We start from the raw sequence: 18,236 nt of genomic DNA, 5'->3' as shown, positions 1-18,236 counted from the left end.
CAGGGCGATATTGGCGTCGCTTCCACAGTGTTCGGAATTTCGGTATTGTCGCCCGAGAAGTGACATCACCGCCCCATTTGCCTAGACGAGACGCACTGTGACGACGGCGGCAGGCGGAGATGCGCCGCCGCTACTAGACGGGGCAAGTGCTGAGGCCGTTGACGGAGGGAGAGAAGTTTCAAAGTCGAGATCCTGATTTTTCTGGCTGTTCTACATAACCGAGGTTATCATGATTGGTTTACTATACTGTACAGTTTGAAGTTGATGAGCATCTATTACTATTCGATGGTATCTACGGGAGAGAGAAAGGCCGCTGTCTCAACATAGGCATCGTCAACAGTCTTGCGTCTACATACAGTATGGCCCATGGGTGGCGAACAATAGGTGCCCATTTACTTTATCAAAGAAGCCAGATAGTATTGATCAGTCCATTGGCTGGATGGCTATCTTACAGGAACACATGCAGCAATTCATGAAGCCATTCCTCAACCGATCGCCGTGAACCTGTGAACGTCTACATATACAGGATCCGAGGTAACCTCGACGTCAAGCAACATGTGGGATATTTGAGGTCCAGGTAGAAATATAGGAACCAGGAGGCAAAAAGCAAAGCGTCCGAAACATTTCAACAAGAATGAAAAGCCGCGCGGCAACATACAAGAGCGTGAACGATAACAATAAGCCAATGGCTAACATAGAATCTTCCTCTAATCTTCCCATTAGCATCAAATGGAAGATAGCGAGGTATATAAGACAGACGCAGAGGGGAGCCGCAAAAGTAGCAATGCTTGCGCATCTCCACAAGAGTAACTCAATCGCTGACGGGAAGGCAAAGTTCCAGGCAATAACGTGGATTCCGCCAAATACGGCCGCACCCAGGGTCGTGACGACGTTGGTCAGGACGAAGCCTCTATAACCCACGGATCTTGTGCATTGAACGCTGATTGGCGCACCAGGTAAAGCATCTCCGAGCGTTGGCAATCGCCAAGCTGGCCGTACCTCTTTCAGCCCTGCGAGCACATCGCTTGGTATGACTCCATCATACGTAAGAATAGTGATGGTAACGCCGACACGCTGTGGCTTGCCCCAGTAGAGGCCGTATATAACGACGGCGCAGACAGCAAAGGCCACGACGGCAACCTCGAGCGGCGAGATAGGAAGGTCTCTCACAAGTCGTGCAATGATCTGGAAGACTGACCAGAGAATTTGCCCGAGCGCGATCACTTTGACGAATATATCGCCTTTGGACTTATCCTTGATTTCTCCAGTCGCAACGTCAGGCATTTTGTCGATGTATCCTCTGCTTCGAAGTTCATGGATCCCTTTCGAGTTGAGATGGTATAATCCATAATGTCCGTCGTCCTTCCCCTGTACAGACTGTATGACAAAACCGCCCATGTTTGCGTAGTAAGAATGGCTGAGGCTCCAAGCAACATCGTCTTCTTTGGCCATGTCCTGCATTGACCTGTAATCTTGGTGCGCCTCCAGTAGCTCAAGACATGCCGCACATATTATCAGTTCGGGAGCAATGATTGTCACAATGAACCGTAATGTGCTTCTATAGAGACCCTTCAGCGCCCATTTTATGTCACCCAGCCGTCCGGGGTCACGAGTGCCACGTTGTTCGGGGACATTGGGATGCTGAAGTGTCCATGTGCAAGCGAGGATTGTGAACAAAGAACTCCATAATATGTCAAGAGTGCCTCTAGTGTTAGGAGACGACACATAGTTTGCCCGGGTGACGGGAGCAGAACAGTTGGTCTCGAACACCGTGTAAGCCTTGGCAAGTGGTAACAAGTAGAAGAGGAGATGGATGGTCCATCGTGGTTTTTTGGCCCTGAAAAGCATCTTACTGAATGAAGCAAGTCATAAGAATTAATGACCAAGAAATGAATGACAATGGTCATCTTTGCTAGCAGCTCAACTAGATATATCACTAGATTCGAGGAAGCAGGAGAGTGGAAGGCAGCACTTTGGAGGCTGAGATGGGAGTTGGGCAGTCCGGTTTGATGCCTGAAGATGAAGTCTATTGGAAACACGTTAGCAGTGGCAGTCAATAAATGATGTGCTTCTCATTGGTCTTAGGACGACAAAGCATATGCAGTGACTGTCTTATTGGGTTCAGCTGGCTCTTTCGGTGAGGGTTCGGGGAGAGTGGCGATGCGAGAGCGGCAAGTCGCCTATCTATTGGTCGTTTCCAAATGAAAAGGCTGGAGTCATTATCACTCGCGACGGGTATGGAGGAGGTGACGAGGGCTGGGAAGTAAAAAGCGAAGACAAGAAATGAGATAGACTGTTTCTGGCCTTTGAAAAAAACTGTACAGTGAGGTTCATAGTAAAGTAAAAGGGAAAAAAGAAAAAAAATAGAAGGCATCCTTTTTCAGGATTGGCGAGTCTCTCCCGCCGGGAATTGAACCCGGGTCTCAAGCGTGACAAGCTTGCATACTGACCACTATACTACGGAAGATGATTGGCTGTGAGCAGCCACTGTAGCAAGTTGAAGGTGCTCTTCGTATTTGAATATATAAAGGTACCCTTCAACCCACGCGAGACAGAATTTTATTGTCGCTCCTGCATAAGGTATTGCCAAGGTTCACGTACATAGTTGATTCGTGTCTCGACGCGCCTACTCTTTGTAGGTACTTTTTGCGTTAATGCAACTCGACATACATGTTGGCTCGAGGAAGAAGAGCAAATCAGCTGTTTGGTGCCTGTCATATTTCTAGCTACGTGAAAGCCGGATTGCTCTCCTTACCAGCTTGAAACGAAGCTTGATTCCCGGGTAACTCAACTCGTATATGATGCAGAACTTGCATTATTCAAGGCAACGATTATGGCTCATAACATGCAAGCAGCCGCCGCTTGTCAAGCTCACTTTATCTTGAGTATCACGGATACTAGCCAAAGCTGTCGCCAATTTTCATCAAGTTATCTGCAGATATCACGCCGTCCATGGCTCCCTTTACGTTTGTCCTCGATCTTCATCATCCCCAAAGCAAGACGCCGCCAACGCTGTCAAACCCTGACTGCCGATGAAAAACCCACCGGATCTCCCGGCCAAGTGGGCCGTTGCAACGTCTCTCGATTCGATCCATTGATCCGGGACAAAGCAGTGCATTCACACACAAGATAGTACGCCGGTATTCTCCCAAGGGGTTATGTATTCTACAACTCATACGATACGCCTTTCTCACGCATATGAAGTCATACAGCCTTCCAACGCAAAAACGTTGCAGCCATTCCCGCCGCCTGACCTGTTCCTACTGGCTGCCTCTGGCCGCTGTTCTCTCTAGCCCAGCTGTCACGCAATGACGACAGCGGACGCAGATCTTGGCTATTCGGGATTAATCTCGCAATGCAGCCCAGCCCTCCACCTGTTAGGCTCAACACTAAGAGAAAATGCAACCCCCCTGCCGTAGAATCGGAAGATGCTATGTAGCCCTCAAGGTGATACTTAAGTCTATGCTAGGAAACAAGTTACTCATGACACTGGATGAAGCAGTCTGCAGCAAAAAAAATCCAAGAGTCCCCCATTTCCAAACGACTCACAGCCGATTGCCCACCATCGTTGAACCTCATGTCGCTCGCCAAGTTCTGCCAGCAACGCCCCCTTACAGCGCTGCCCAACCTACGTACTGTACCCCCCTAGTCACAGCCACGCAACCGTTCGTATCTGCGCAGCGTCTCCTATTTTGCTTCTACAGGCTTCCTTCTCCTTTTGATGGTGCGCACGGGTCGGAGACGGTGTACTCAGGACGAGAAAGGAGACATCAACATCTTCCTATAGAATCCTGAAGACGTCTTCATTGTACTGAAGGCGAGTTCATGACCATTGCATGGTGATGCCGATAGGGACTGAATACGCTGTATATCCCGATTGCGAATGATATGCACGTCCTACAAGTATGCTATGCTACACCACTCAGCCTCAAAAAGGACCCCCGTCAATTCCTTTTCAAATTCTCAGCTCAGCGCCAAATCAACAATCCTTCTTCCTACTACCACGTCAAATACTGTGTCGAGTACTTTCATGTCGTAGAACAGGTCAAAGACGAGGTGAAGGCTGCAAATGATGGAGAGGAAACAAAAACACGAACAAAACATACCGTATGTATGTACAGCTCACCCGCTGCCCACCATCTTCTTTCTCTGCCGATCTGCACGACCCCCTCAGCCCTAGTCAAAAAGCAAGGGTCTTCCTCTTCTCGTATTAGATGCCGCAGCAAAGGCGTCATAGAGCCGTAACTCTTGACTCGGCATTTTACAGTGGCCGTTATTCTCCCTTTAATAAGTCATTGATACCACAACGGAAGTAGGGCAAAGGACACTACCGATGATAAAGTCCGTAGGGGCATGTGTGTACAACTCACGGTGGTAACAAGGCACAAAGCCAATATCGATACTGCGCAGCTCCAAAAAGCACAGGTTAGCTTCGTAGGTTTTATGGATGCCGCTCTTTGTGTCCCACATTCCACCAAAACAGCATCACCCACTAATAACCCCGTACTCGCTAGAAACCACCTGCAGGAGTCAACGGATTCTATATATCGACGATTGCCACAAGAACAGCAACGACAGAAACAAGTAGAAGAGTAATCAGTGTAAGGAGAAACCAACAGAGAAGGGTGTGAAATCAGCCAAGAATCCCTCCTCCTCTTACCCCCCCCCCCCCCCCCCCCCCCCCTCTCTCTCCTCCAATCGCGCAGTGCAATCCAAGCCTCTTCATAGCTACATGTATGCCGTGCTGCCGGTGCTGTAAGCCGCCGAACAAAAAAAAAAACCAAAGGGAGCCCAAGAAGCTCGTGTTGGCGCCGATCCACCGCCTCAATCCGCCCACGCGATCATGCTGAAACTAACGTCCGATCTCCATTCAGGGGGGGAACCAATACGAAGAACGTCCGACTGTGTAGTCTTACGTCTGTCCGCGCTCGTAGCTCGTATAGAACCGGATCGTGTGTGTCCTGTAAAAAAGTCCCATTGGGCCCTCTGGGACTCCATTATATAAAGAACCATCTTCGCCCTCAAAGATCATCAGACACCTTCCCTTCTCATCATCAAAGCAAATCCCACAACTCAACCGACCACAACAACTTCATTACCCAGGCTCTATATACTATATACTAGTATATTACTACACCAAGCCCAGCTCCCCAACAAGCCCTTCGTCTCAAAGAAACCAAAACAACAGCCTCCAAGATGCTCTTCAAAGCCGCCGCCTTCTCCTCCCTCCTGGCCGTCGCCAGCGCCCGCATCGCCGGCATCGCCGTCCCCGAGACCGTCGCCCCCGGCTCCACCATCAAGGGCCTCATCCTCACGGAAAACTACATCCAGACCGTCTACGACGTGGCCGTCGCCTGGGGCTTTGCCCACGGCGAGGGATACCCCCAGTCTCTGGGCCAGGTCCTCGACTCATCCTACCTCGGACCCAGTATGTCCCTTTCCCCCCCCTTTCATGCCTACCTACTGTACTGCTAGTATCTCTGCATCAGAATGGATCAACTAACATAAAACGATGCCAGACCTGTCCAACACCGTCAACAACATCACCCAGTATCTCACCATCCCCGCCTCCGCCGAAAAGGGCGAGGCCCTCATCAGCGCCAGCGTCTTCAGCCTCTACGGCGCCGTCTACGGCCCGACCCTCACCAACTTCAACGTCTCCATCACCGTCGGGGACTCCACCTCCTCCACCTACAAGTCCAGCACCTTCTAAACTGAACGTGTGGGGAGCTGCCTTGGGATGATGTAAAATCTTGGCTTGGATCGATTAAGCATTGCATGTTGTATGGCGCTTGGCAATAGATGGACTTGATGGCCTGCTTTTACTGTTTTGATATATACTTATTGACGCCGATATGAATCATGGTTTCGATATGGTTCGAGATGTACCTACCTAGACTCACACAAAAGAACTCGCAGATTGTATCGTGAAAACTGTGCTTTCTTCTACAATGGCAAGTTGTACCTTATCAAGGACACTTACCTTAGGTCAGATTGACACAACCCACGACTATTAGCACACATGTTTGACGAATTGCCACCAATCGGACCCAGAGTCCAAGCCAGTAAATCTATTATATCTAAATACCATCTCATAGTTCATCCAAATGCTCGCATGCCATGCTATTCTAATTTTACAAAGGGTATCAACAACGCTCTTCCCACCCAAATCCCTCTCCGCCATATCCTTACTTTCCATTCGGCCCCTTGACCCTGACGCCGTTGGCACTCCCCCAGACACTATCCGTCACCTTGGCCGGCACCTTTCTCCCCTTGAGCCGCTGGTCGACGAGCCACGTTCCCACCACGAACTCGGCCCTGCTCAACATGCCCGTCCTGCTTCGATCCACCAGATCATAAATCTCGGCCAGTTCGTCATCGGGCAGCCTCGACCGTTTCCACACTTCTCTCACCACGACATTGGCCACGCACTGCGAGACGTCTCGGTCGAGGTCGCTGCTCAGGCTCGTAGCCGGGCTCATCACCCGCGTATCCGTAAGCAGGATACCGCGGTTGGACGCCCACAGCGCCTCATAGCGCTTCCTCTCCCGTGGCCGAATCTCTTCGCGCCACTTCTTCCTTGACCCCTCGTGGTGTGCGTGTTTCCCCTTTCGTAGCAGCGCTCTGTGCCCCTTTTTGTGGTGATCTTCCTCATCTTCAAGCACGTTGTGCGGCTGTCGGAGCGTGTGCAAAAGTCGAGGCGACTTTTGTCGTTTCGGTAAGGGAGGAGGAGCCAGCGAGGTAGGCCCCGTATTGTGAGGCGTCAATCGGGCGGACGCCAGTGACCCGGCCACAATTGCATCGGTGAGGTTGTCGAGCTGTGTTCGATTTGGCGAACCGCTGGCTGTGTGTCGGTGAGAGACCAGCTCCCTTGACGGAGTTGACGGGACGCTCATCGTTGAGCCTCTTCTAGCGAGGGCCATTGAGGACGGATTAGTCTCTCCATGCTGATGGAAGGAAAGCGGCGTCGACAGCCCGGCCGGCCGAGATGCTGAGGAAGCTCCAGAGCTCCGCGTCTGGCCACCAGACGACGACCCATCTGTGTGACTGCTATACGACCGGTCTCGAAGCGCAGGCTTGTCCTGATCTTGACTCTGTTCCTGATCCAGTGATTTGTTTCCACTGCCTCGAGGCTTCGGCGGCGTCGGCGGTCGCTTCGCAGCAGCGTCCCTACTCTTCTTGTGAGGATCGGGAGAAGGCGGCGCGAGCGCAGCGCTGATGCCCGGGTTCAGCGCAAGGTGAGGGGAAGTGACGGGGCTCAGCGGCGTTCTCGAAATCCGCCTCGGTTGGGGAGAAACAACCTCGGCGACATGCCTGCTCATAAGAGGTTTGAGCGGCGGAGGTGTCGCAGGTTGCGGTGCCGTCGTGGTCCGCGAGCTCTTGGGACGAGGTTGTGCATCTGACGAGGAAGCTGGTGTTGATGGTTGAATGGCTGAGGCGGGTGTTGGCGTCATAGGTCGTGGAGTAGAAGAAGATGGCAGCCGGGGAGAAGTGACTGTCGTGATGTGCTCTTTCGAAATCGTCGGACGCTGATATAGTTGCTGTAGCGCTGGTGGTTGTCTGTGTGAGGTAAGAGTTGGCATTGGATAAGCCGAAATGTCCGAGTACTCCGCCGCCGCCGCAGGAGGAGGAGGTTTGGCCCTTTGCCTGGCCTTCCCGTCACCAGCCGGAGCTCTGCTGCTCCCCTCCTCCTCGGGCCCTGCGTCAGCCACCGGGTCTCGGCGCGTCTTGGTCCTTGCAGCCGGCGGCGTCGGCGGCGCCTCTCCCTTGCCCGGCGCCTTGCCCTTGGCAGTTGTCGTGCTTGTTGTCGTCATCGCCTTGGGCCTCGTCCTGTCCACCTTTTCCTCGGCGCTGCTCGCAACAGACTCGGGCGGCGACGGCCTCCCCCTGGCCCTCTCAAACATGGAAATCAGCGACCCAGCCGACGCCAAGGGACCCGCGTCCACGGCATCACCACCCAGGCCGCCTGAAGTATTTGCGCTCCCGCCGCTGCTCGCCAGACCGTCTGTCCTTGCTGCTGCTGCTGCTGCCCTGCCCCCAGCTGCCGCCGCCGTCGTCGGACTGGCGCTGCGACTGGCGGCCAGCGTCGCCGCAATCAGGCTCTGGCTCTGCTTCTTGGCAGCCGTCTTATTCTCGCCAGACACGGTCGCTGCCGCCGCCGACGACGTCGTGGCGCCACCCCCGCCGCCCGCCATCCCGTCGATGGTCTGCTGCTGTGGATGGAGCTGCTGTAGCTGCACCACCCTCCCATCACTTGCTGCTGCTGCTGCTGCTCCTCCTCTGGCCCCCTCAGCCCTCCCGCGAACCGCCTGCGTCGCAGCTGAAAACGCCCCGTTATCAATAATCGCCCTTCTGCTGCCGGCCCCCTCGGCCCGCTGCTGCTCGACGTCGACCCTGTCCCTGCGAAAGGCCAGCGTGGCGCCCCTGAGCGCAGCAGCCGCGGCGGCGCTGTCGGACATCATTTCATTGCCGAGATGGCGGACGGCGCCGACGACATGTAAATCTAGGGAGTATTATAAGAGAGAGAGGGAGAGAGAGATGTAGCTTGAGGGATTCGGAGTAGAGGATGGGTCTTTGCAGGTTCCAGTCTTGTCTTTCTCGTTTTGGTGATTCGTCGCGGTTGTAAAGGTTCGTAATCTAGAGATCATCTAATCCGTCTCTTTCTTCACTCGACTCGTATCGTATCGCTAGGATCTTCGACGCGGCATTCCGATGCTACTCGTAGGAAAGGTAAAATAGGAGCAGACGTCAACAAGTCGATCATTAGGTGAGTAGGCTGAACCGGAATCGTCCGAACGGAAAAGAGATGAGCTAGGAAAAGGAACAGAAAACGACACAGTCATCAGGCAAGGTAGGTAGGTAATCAGGAGTCGAAACGAAACACCGGCCCGTAAGAAAAGAAACAACTCCAGGTACGAGGAAAAAAGAAAGCGAATACGTGGAAGGATCCCGGGAAGCTCAACAAAAAAAAAAAAAATCAGAAAATAAAGGTACCGTGTCAGCCTTAGTACGACTGGGAAAGACCTTCAAGTCCCGGACAAGGGTCCCTCCATCTCTGCCCTCTCCTGGAATAGCTTCTGCCTTATTAGTATCGTCGCATTGTCTCTAATTCTTCATCAATGAGGGCGGAACTTCGGTCCTCAGCTGCCGACTCTGCCCTGTACCACCCGACCTTGTCGCTTATTGTAGCGTGTCTTCAGCACATGCGTGTCTGCTGCGAGTGCTTGTATAGTGGACCTGGATGCCTGCACTGATGGATCGCGTGGGTCATCTCTTGTGCGCATCTGCAGGGTCATCCTCAGCCCAGTATACAAGTATCAAAGCCCAGCACGGCCGTTGTCCACGAGCATCAGCTGAGATCTGTCTCGTGCTGCTTCCAACGCTTACGCTACCAGATAAGTCATGGCTACCAGATAGACGACATGTATGTATGAATCCGGTCAAATTTAGGTACCTACCTTAATATAGCACGGCATTGACACGACACTCGAGAGCCCAACAGAGTAAATCACGTTTCATGCTGCAAAATACAAAAGGCCTTTCTCGGCCAGCCAAACCAAAAGCCATCCATCCAATGCCACATGTAAACAAACGTCAACAGGCAAACAAACACACGCAAACGCCAGCCCCTTCCCTTTTACACCCTTGCCACACCGTCTGCTCCCCGCTTAGAGCCTTTCCCAAACGCAAGTCCGTGATTTGAACGAATACCTGGGTAGCCAACAAGACAAGACAAAGGAAACCAGGGAGAAGCGTTCCGCCACGGAAGAAGAAAGGCACATACATGATGCACAACACATATAGCACAAATAATAGAAACCAAAGCAAGGAGATTCCACCTGAAATGAAGCAGCAGCGCGCTGCGCCTCTGCATGTCCGCAGAAACAGACAGAAAAGCGGCACAACGCCTTTTGTAGATGGCCCGCCATCCTCATGCGCTGTTCAAGTCGTCTCGCCGTCGGAAGAAGTTGTTACATGACATATATCTCGTCTTCGTCGTTGTCTTTGCCATAAGACCGTGAGAGCACATAGACTGTGATAGAAAAGGTTGACGTTGAACCAAGGCAGCTTATAAGCCATCCTCGTCTGTCCATTCGCTTCCCGAGACGATGCGGTTGCCGTCCTGATCAATCATGACGGGAGGCCCATATGCCGCAGGCACCCCGCGAGTGCGCTTTGCCGAACTGCTGGTAGGTCGGTGGCCGTGCTCGGGCTCTGCTCGTTTGCCCCTGGCGGCGCGGAGCTTGGCAAAGTATGCGTCCGACGCGTCTGGCTCTGGCTCGCTATTGTCGTCGTACGTCTCCCAGTTCTCGGAGCCGGTGACGACCGTGGATGTGGTGGATGCGCGAGAGATGTGTCTGCCTTGCAGAGCCTGGGGGTACCGCGGCACACCTCGCACAGACGAGTAGTGGTCGTCGTCGCCGTCGTCGTACTCCTCTTCCAAGTAGCTGTTCTGCCGATGGCTCGACGTGTTGGAGTTGGACCGCCCTATCCTTCCCAGCTGCGACTGGTCATCGTAGACATCTTCGGGATCGACCGCCCGGACAATGCTGCTCGAGTTTAAACCCATCGACTTGTATGCGTTCAACGGCGCCTCCAGCGAGGCCACCGACCTTAGGTCTCGCATTTTGGGCGGGGGGAGTCGCACGGAGCCGCCAGTGCGCAGCTTGTCCATGCCGCGCTGAATTTGCGCCTTGGGTCGCTCTGGCGAGTTGTTGCCGTCCTTCATCTTGGACAGAGGAGCCCTTGCCGTGGCTTGTCTGGTTGGACTGCCGCCGCGGCCCGAGTCCATGACGGACTGTGACAACAAGGGTTGGGATTTGTTGCCCATGGAGTATATGCCACCGGCCGAGGGAGTCTTTGTGACCGAGCGCGGAGGCATCGCGCCCTTGCTGGCAGTGGTGGGCTTCATTGCCGAGGATGACGCCGACTTCATCAGGCTTTTAGCAGCCGAAGGAGGAGGGCCGGCTGGTGTCCTGGATCGCTGGGGAGGTTGCTTTACATCTTCAGACTCCACCTCGTCGAGGTATCGCTCGCCGTACACCAGAAAGGGCCGGTCATATTCGTCCTCCCATTGCTCGAGTGCCTTGCGCACTTCGACCGTCACCCTGGGAAGCTCCTTGGCAATGCGCTTGCGCATCTTCTCCTCGCGAAGCAGCTTCCCAGGATCCCGCTTCTCGCCCTTCTGGCCACGCAACATAAGGCGGGACGCATCTTGGCTGGCGGCAATAAGTTCGTCCCGGTCCTTCATCAAGGCCTTGTGCTTTTCAATCAGATTTAGAATCGGCGCGCGTTGCTCCTTCAATGCCTCGAGACGAGCAACCTCGCGCTCGTGAGCCTCGAGTAGCGCATCGCTGTAGACGTCGGAGAAGGCGGGCGTAAAATCGAGCATCTCGTCCTCGGAGTAGTACAAGGCGTCCCAGAGCTCCTGGAGTCTGACGCGCGCGTCCTCGATAAAGATGTGGAGGTTTTGGCGCTTGGCCTCGTTGAGTCGTTCGAGTTCGTCCTCAAACTCGTTGATCTGGCGGATACCGCAGCCTCTGTTCTCGTTGAGGAAAGCCTTGGTCTCCTGTTCGTCGATGCCAAGCTTTTCCCACAGCGTCTCGACGCTGGCTCTGAGCTGGCTCAGTTTCTTCTCGCGACCCTTCTTTTCCTCCGCAAGCTTGTCATGCTTGGCTTGAAGACCCTGGATATCTTCTTGATGGAGGCCAAGCTGCTCAGGGGCCTCCCGGTAGTACTTGATGATGGCGGTGCCCTGCTGGGCTTGAGGCGTGCCAAGTTCGGCCCAGAGCTGGATAATCTCATCGCCCAGTGTTTCTACCACGGCGAGCCGGCGATTGTACTCTTCATACACTCGCGTAAACTCTGCATCGAGGCGGTCCACGTAGGATGGCGATAAATCAAATGTGAGGGGGACGGACGCGTCGGGTCCAGTAGGCGGCAGGGCGATCTTGACGAACGAAGGCTCCAGGTGTGACGAGTAAGACTCGAGGGCCTCGGCGAGCTCTGCAGCAAAGCGTCAGCAAGCGACTCCGTCATCCAACTTGTGCAAGTAACAACTCACTCTGCACTTGCTCAACCCGTTCGCTGTGCACCCGCTGTACCTGATCATGCTTCTCCCTGAGCGTCTTCAGGCACTGCATCAAAGGGTACGAGATCTTCATGCTCTCCTCGTTGGAGCCTCTTCTTCGCTGCTTCGAGTCACTCATCGACAACTCCATTTGCCGGATGGCTGTGACAATCTTCTTGGCCTCGTCAATCATGCCCTTCTTCTCTGACGATACCAAGCGCAGGTGGTTGTTGAGCGCTTCCGACAGAGCTTGAAACAGCTATAGAACCACCCATCCACGTCAGCATCCCATTCGTCATCCCGCAAAGGTGGAATAGTATAAAGGGGGAGGCTTCATCGTACCTCGGACTCTCGCGCCTCGCGCTCATGATCCGGGACGCCAATGTCGTCGAACAGGCTGTGCAGCTGGCCGATGCTGTGGCTGACCTGCTTGGAGAGGTAGCTGGTGTCCATGGCGAACGGGATTCAGCCACCCCTAGGCGACTGGATGCGCTGCTGAAGATTGAATTCTTCACGTGCTTCGGCCTGAGAAGTCCTCAAGCTCCGTTGGTAGAGAGTGTCGAGAGAAAGGTGCGTTTGCCAGCGGCGGGCGGGACAGGTTTGGTGAAGAAGGGCCAGGGACAGACAAATGCGCGGGGCTCTCCTTGTGACAGCGCAGGGGTACGGCTCTCCTTGTGTATCCCTGACTGAAGAGTTGGGTATTTGGTGAAGATGATGTTTACCAATAAAGAAGAAAGAAGAGGAGGTGGTCACGCTGGTGAGGGGACTTGATTCGTCAAAGCATCGGGCAGCAACCGATATAGATATCTCGTTTGTCGACAGCAGGTAGAGGGTAAACGATAATACATCAGCTTCTTCAACTGACGCACGGGCGCAGAAGGGGGAAAATAACTGAGGGCGAAACGAAAGTTGGCGCTGCTTGAAGAAGAAGAAGAAGAAGGAGCTCGCCTCAGTCTTGAACTGCGCACAGGCACAAGTTAGAGTGAAGAAGAGAAATGATAAAAGAAGAGGGAGAAGTGATGGAACGGCAAGAAAAGACATGCAGTGCCGTGAGACAGCTTTTTGCATGAAAAAAACAGCCAAGAGAAAGGCTTCAATTGCCCATCTACTGCTACGCTCTGAGCCAACTCCACTGCTAGAACCCGCTAACTGCGTTGCCATGGCGACTGCGAGCTGCCGTCAAGTCTCTGAGGCGCCCTGCAGCTTTGGGCGGCTGCGGCTTCAAGTGGGTGTTTCAGACACCCCGCCAACTAAGGTGTGATGATGGCATTGGATCGTGTTGAATCAGCTGTTACAGATGTTGACGAGAGTGCATGTATTGAGACCCTCGAAAACCAAGGTTGGCCTTTCTGATGATAGATGTAGAGTCAATGCTCGCTGCAGAGAATCCTGTCAAGGATGCAGAGAAGCTGTACATACTAGTCACAACTCGTGAGGAATTCCATCACTCAACACACAGCAGACGACAGACAAAGAATGACTGTCTTGAACTTGCTTGGCCCAAAACCCCTCCAGCCTCTCCTCCCAAACCCTCGTCAACACACAAAACACACACGCCATGTTTACTTCTGCAAAGCACCTCGCGAGAATCCTAAACTACTAGCTCGCGTGCTACCGCATTTAGACTCATGCAAAGCATCTCGACATCGCCTTTGTTTACATGCATACGACCACTTTACTGGGCACGGCCACGCTTCGACATGGGGCTCGCTCCCGGAAACAGGCTTGACATGGCCCCATGTCGCCCCGGATCGAACTTTCAAAGCGGGGGAGGGAGAAAGACGCCTGCTGCCGCTGTTGTTGATTCTTCGATGCCGAGCAAGATGCTGTTGACCATCGGGTGTGGATCGGGTGCGACTGTGTTACCGGGGCTTTTTGTAAGACGAGTGGGTGTGTTGCGAGTGGATGGAGCTTTGCAAGGTACTACTAAGTAATAAACAGGCTGCTGAGCACCCGCAGATAGATAGTATTGGTCTCACCAGTGCAGTTGGTCAGCGCTTAGTGCTCATGCCGCGCATCTGCAGCATCCTGTCATCCCTGACATCGGGTCAAGAAGAAAATAAAGCATTTCGCACATAGGCTGGGGATTGAGCAACTTGAAGTTGTTGTGGTGGAGCAAAGGCTAAGCAAAAAGCAAGGAAAGTGCAAAAAGAGAATGTTCAACTCCGATACTGGGAATCGAACCCAGGGCTGCTCGGACCTTGATGAGAGCGAGCGATGTTAGCCACTACACCATATCGGATTAACTTGTTGGAAAACACGATGCAATCAGCAGCTGTAAAGTGTCAGCCGCGCCGAAACAAATTGCTACACGACGATCCAAGCCAGCTTCGCCAAACAGCAAAAAGCATCTGCGTTCGTGTGTTGCGGTAAACCCCAACTTCGATAAGTACCTTAGGTTAAAGGCCACCGGAAGAGGTCTCAATGAAGTTCCCTCAAGCTGGACCACCTTCAAGTCTCCGCCATGGCTCCCAAATGACAATTCTTCGTTGGGTATCACAACTTTAGCATTTAGCATCTACACGGCAAATCAACCGACTTATACCCTACTCCGTACCGACCCCGTAGATGCCGTCGGATGTCTGCGTAGAGTACAAAAGTACGGTAGGAGCAGCCTATATCACACCGCCAGCTCACGGCCGTGATTCTCGGCCCATCATCACTACGTTTTCACGGCAAACTGACGGGCGAACCCGTAGACGGATAGCGATTCTCGCACAAGAGGCCGATCACCCGAGCGACGGGCCGGCGCCATTGGCGACGAAGCGGTCCAAGCCAAATTCCGCCAGGGCCTTGACTTTGTACACCTTGTCCCACGTAAGTATCTGTAAAGCGACTATTGGCCCCATCAAAACAATGACCAGAGGTATCTTTCTGCAGGAAAAAACAGAAGTAAAAGAAGAAACTCCCATGCCCACATATACGTTTGTCGCGACGCCGTTATATCGCATCGCTGGACCCAGACCACGACCGCATCGCCATGTCATCCGCACCATCGTCCGGAACCGGATCGCCCATATCCATGATCCCGTACATATCCCACGATAAAAAGTTTTGCAAGTCATCCAGATCCAGCGCCTCACACATCGGCTGGACCGGGCCGCCGCCCCATTTGGAGTAAGCCGGGGGCGGTTGCGGAAGGGCCGTGGGCACTGGTTGCTCGTGCTGGAGCCCGGATCGCGACGAGGCCAAGCCGTCTTGACTCAGACCAACCAGCTGCTGCGCCGCGTTGTTGCGATCCCATGCACCGCCGCCCGGGCTCTCGGCAGACCAGCTCAGCCCGCGGACGCCGCTTGCCCGATCAGCGGCCCGCCTCGTTGCAATTCCAGTCCGGGCGAGCGAGTGAAGAGAAATTGACGGGAGCATGTAGTCTGGCGTGCCCTGGACAGGGCTAACAGACGGAGGGTTGGATCTTTTGGGGGGGAAGTCGTTAGCATGAGGGCCAATGATACAAGGAAGCGACGATCTGAGATATACTGACTGTTCGACATCATTGGTTTCAGACCGGGCTTCGGAGAGCATCCTGCTCAGCATGTCATCCCGATTGGAGCTTTGCCGAATCTTGGTAAGCCATCGATCAATCGTATTCGACTTTGGCGATAAGTCAGCATGGGTGATGGCGTCAGCGAAACTCATGCGGGGGAGAACCTACCAGGGATTGCGCGATCGGGAACAAGGCAGACATCATCCGGAGAACCCGACGGTTGCTCTCAACAGCGTTGATGGCATCGTCCAGCTTTGATTGGGCGTCGGGTCTGTTTGGGTCAAGCAAACGGGCCACATAGTACAGCATCACTCTGCTGCTGTCGTACACAAAATATGGGAGTAAGCTGTCCGATAGCAGGTGGGCCCCATGGTCGGCCGCCTCGGCCAGGATGTCGGCTATCTGCTGCGCATGATGGTAGCAGCTGGCCTGTGCGGATTGAAGAAAGTCGTGGTGCTCCGGCGGGACGGACAGAGGCTTCGGAAGCTTGAACAGATCTGGCATGGATAGCTTGTAGAGCTCCAGGTAGTTGTGATGATAGGTGCAGTGTATCAGGACGAGTGCTCCCAGTTGATTGGAGTCTAGGCGCGCGTAAATGGTTTCCATGGAGTATTCTACAAATTCCGGGAGTTCCCTCTGCCACAGGCGGAGATCGGCGTCGAGAGCGGCAAATGGCGAGTCGGGCAGCCAGGGCGGAGGGCTGGAGTCTAACTGATTCACGTATCTGCAATGACTGTTAGAGAGCCTATAACAGACAGATTGACGGCTTTTGTTTTGGAAATCAAGCCATACCTCACAATCCGCTTCCAGAGGGCCACTACTCGAATGTAGTATGCCATGATACCCATGTTCGCCGATGGTTTTCTCGGCACCACAGACGGCGGCAAGAACTGCAGGACATGGCCGACGCCGAGCGTTTCCGTCACTGATGGTATCCGCAGGCCAAAATTCCTCTCGTTGCAGGGCAGCTGGATCTTGATGTCATTCTCACGAAGGAGAGTCAACTGGTCGATGCCACTGCCGGCCCACGCATCGAGAACATAGCACGCCCACATGAGTCTTCGGCGGCTCTCCCTGGTGACGACGGACGGGGCGGAGTCGTTGGATTCGGTGCAGAGGACGTCGGGTGACGCTTCGACATTGATCTTCAAGGCATGAGCCATGCGAACAGCGAGGCCACTGAGCATCAAGGCGCGAGAGTATTCCCCTAGCCGGAAGTGGAAGTCATGAAGTAGTATAGCAACCTGGGGCATCGTGAGTTGCTGTTACCATTGTCGAGGGCTGTCTGACGACCTAGAGCGGCTTACCATGAGTCTCTGAACAGAGATCTTGCCAAAATTGGTCAGTATGAGAAGCTCGGCTCTCTTGGCCCACTCATTGCCAGCGAGCCGGATGAAGCCCGACGGAGAAGCGTGCTCGTTCTGATTCAGGACGTAGAACCTACACCCAAGTGTTAGTGCAGCACTGTAACAGGTCGGAGGTTATCGTCTTCTCACTTGGCTCCGTGAGCACAGATGATGTGCAGCAGCGCCGACTCATCGTCCGTGGTGAAGCCCTTGTCGAGCTGCCGCATAAAGGACGGCTTGTGAACAAAGGCGAAGCAGCGGATGGGATGGACGTTGGCAAAGTATTGCTCCACGACGCGGCGCAGGTTGCGGCCGGTGGGAAGACTTGGCGAGACGAGCCTGGAAAGTGATCTCGTGTAAGTAAGTGCATCGGGATGCCAAGAAACCCATGGTGTATGCCGAGCTCTGAACTGTGGCTATTCAGACCACCAGCAAGACAAGATACCTAGTACATACCACGACAAGATGTCCGAGCCCGACGGCTCGATGGACGCAACGCTGCGGGTGCTGCCAAAGGCCTTTGACCCCGGCGTCTCGTCCGTCGTCTGCGAGCCGATGCTGGTCAGCGGCGTGTCGAGCTGCTGGTGCTGCTGCTGGTGCTGCTGATGCCTCTGCTGGACAAGAAGATCATCGACGTCGTCGCCGCCGGCCTCGAGCCCGGCCATGGCCAGCTCGCGCGACTTGCTGCGGCTGCCGTCGGTCGAGGCCGTCCTGGAGGCGCGGTCGAGGTTGCGCGCCCAGCGCGGGGCCGAACCGCCGTCGTAGACGCACTCGGTCTTCTTGGCGGCGCATCGCGAGCACTTCGGCCGGTCGCCGTTGCACTTGGTCTTGGACAGGCGGCAGCTCTTACACGAGCGATAGGTGCGGATCTTGCGCAGGGCCATGGGCGTGGCGCGGCCGGCGGCCTGGCCGTTGTCGCCCACGCAGTCGAGCTGGAGGCGCTCGCAGTTGCGACATCCGTTTGGCCTGCCGTCGCATTTGACCTGTTGGGTGCGAGAGCCGAGGGTTAGATGGTTTCGCAGTGATAAGGGGACAACGAGAGGCTGGATTGGGGTGGAAGAGAGGGAGACCAGGCTGCAGTACCTAGCGTCTCAATAGCAGTGGGTGTGTCGTGGTAGTACCAAAAGCGAAGAAGGAAAAACTCACCTTTCGCGCCCTGCACACTCGGCAGCCCATTGTGTCGGAATCCACGTCAAGAATCAAGCATAAATGCCAGATGAAGCTTCCAGGATCCAGTAGATGAAGAAAAAAAAAAAAAAAAAACTCCAACATCGACCTGCGAGAAGGAGCAGCAGCAGCATCTTCAGCGACCAGCCGGAGCCAGACTCTGGCCCAT

The 18,236-nt window shown here is 54.3% G+C and overlaps 5 protein-coding genes across 5 annotated transcripts; 1 reads left to right on the top strand and 4 right to left on the bottom strand.

Annotated features, from left to right (window-relative positions):
- Positions 1–81: 81 nt before the first annotated feature.
- On the bottom strand, positions 82–1,907 carry TRIREDRAFT_107523 (uncharacterized protein; the record flags this gene model as incomplete). Its single annotated transcript, XM_006965330.1, has 5 exons — positions 82–210; positions 243–246; positions 357–395; positions 659–1,848; positions 1,884–1,907. The coding sequence occupies 5 exons, from the start codon at positions 1,905–1,907 to the stop codon at positions 82–84; spliced, it is 1,386 nt and encodes a 461-aa protein (XP_006965392.1).
- Positions 1,908–5,196: 3,289 nt separating this feature from the next.
- Positions 5,197–5,713, top strand: TRIREDRAFT_61526 (uncharacterized protein; the record flags this gene model as incomplete). The annotated part of the gene is made up of 2 exons (XM_006965461.1): positions 5,197–5,428; positions 5,520–5,713. The coding sequence occupies 2 exons, from the start codon at positions 5,197–5,199 to the stop codon at positions 5,711–5,713; spliced, it is 426 nt and encodes a 141-aa protein (XP_006965523.1).
- Positions 5,714–6,188: 475 nt separating this feature from the next.
- Positions 6,189–8,195, bottom strand: TRIREDRAFT_3984 (uncharacterized protein; the record flags this gene model as incomplete). Its single annotated transcript, XM_006965158.1, has 3 exons — positions 6,189–6,909; positions 7,030–7,432; positions 8,003–8,195. The coding sequence occupies 3 exons, from the start codon at positions 8,193–8,195 to the stop codon at positions 6,189–6,191; spliced, it is 1,317 nt and encodes a 438-aa protein (XP_006965220.1).
- Positions 8,196–9,782: 1,587 nt separating this feature from the next.
- TRIREDRAFT_22341 (uncharacterized protein) lies at positions 9,783–12,523 on the bottom strand (the record flags this gene model as incomplete). Its single annotated transcript, XM_006965172.1, has 4 exons — positions 9,783–10,798; positions 10,868–12,006; positions 12,065–12,329; positions 12,413–12,523. The coding sequence occupies 4 exons, from the start codon at positions 12,521–12,523 to the stop codon at positions 10,070–10,072; spliced, it is 2,244 nt and encodes a 747-aa protein (XP_006965234.1). The 3' UTR covers positions 9,783–10,069.
- Positions 12,524–14,826: 2,303 nt separating this feature from the next.
- On the bottom strand, positions 14,827–18,076 carry TRIREDRAFT_121894 (N-terminal binuclear Zn cluster-containing/DNA binding domain-containing protein; the record flags this gene model as incomplete). The annotated part of the gene is made up of 9 exons (XM_006965329.1): positions 14,827–15,329; positions 15,359–15,451; positions 15,552–15,661; positions 15,723–16,278; positions 16,347–16,798; positions 16,862–16,994; positions 17,051–17,137; positions 17,570–17,883; positions 18,047–18,076. The coding sequence occupies 9 exons, from the start codon at positions 18,074–18,076 to the stop codon at positions 15,011–15,013; spliced, it is 2,094 nt and encodes a 697-aa protein (XP_006965391.1). The 3' UTR covers positions 14,827–15,010.
- Between the last annotated feature and the right edge of the window lie 160 nt (positions 18,077–18,236).

The sequence above is a fragment of the Trichoderma reesei genome (genome assembly GCF_000167675.1).
Source record: "Trichoderma reesei QM6a unplaced genomic scaffold TRIREscaffold_9, whole genome shotgun sequence".
NCBI lineage: Eukaryota > Fungi > Ascomycota > Sordariomycetes > Hypocreales > Hypocreaceae > Trichoderma > Trichoderma reesei.
Note: the sequence above shows the minus strand (reverse complement) of the source record. Positions and strands in the feature narration are given on the sequence as shown.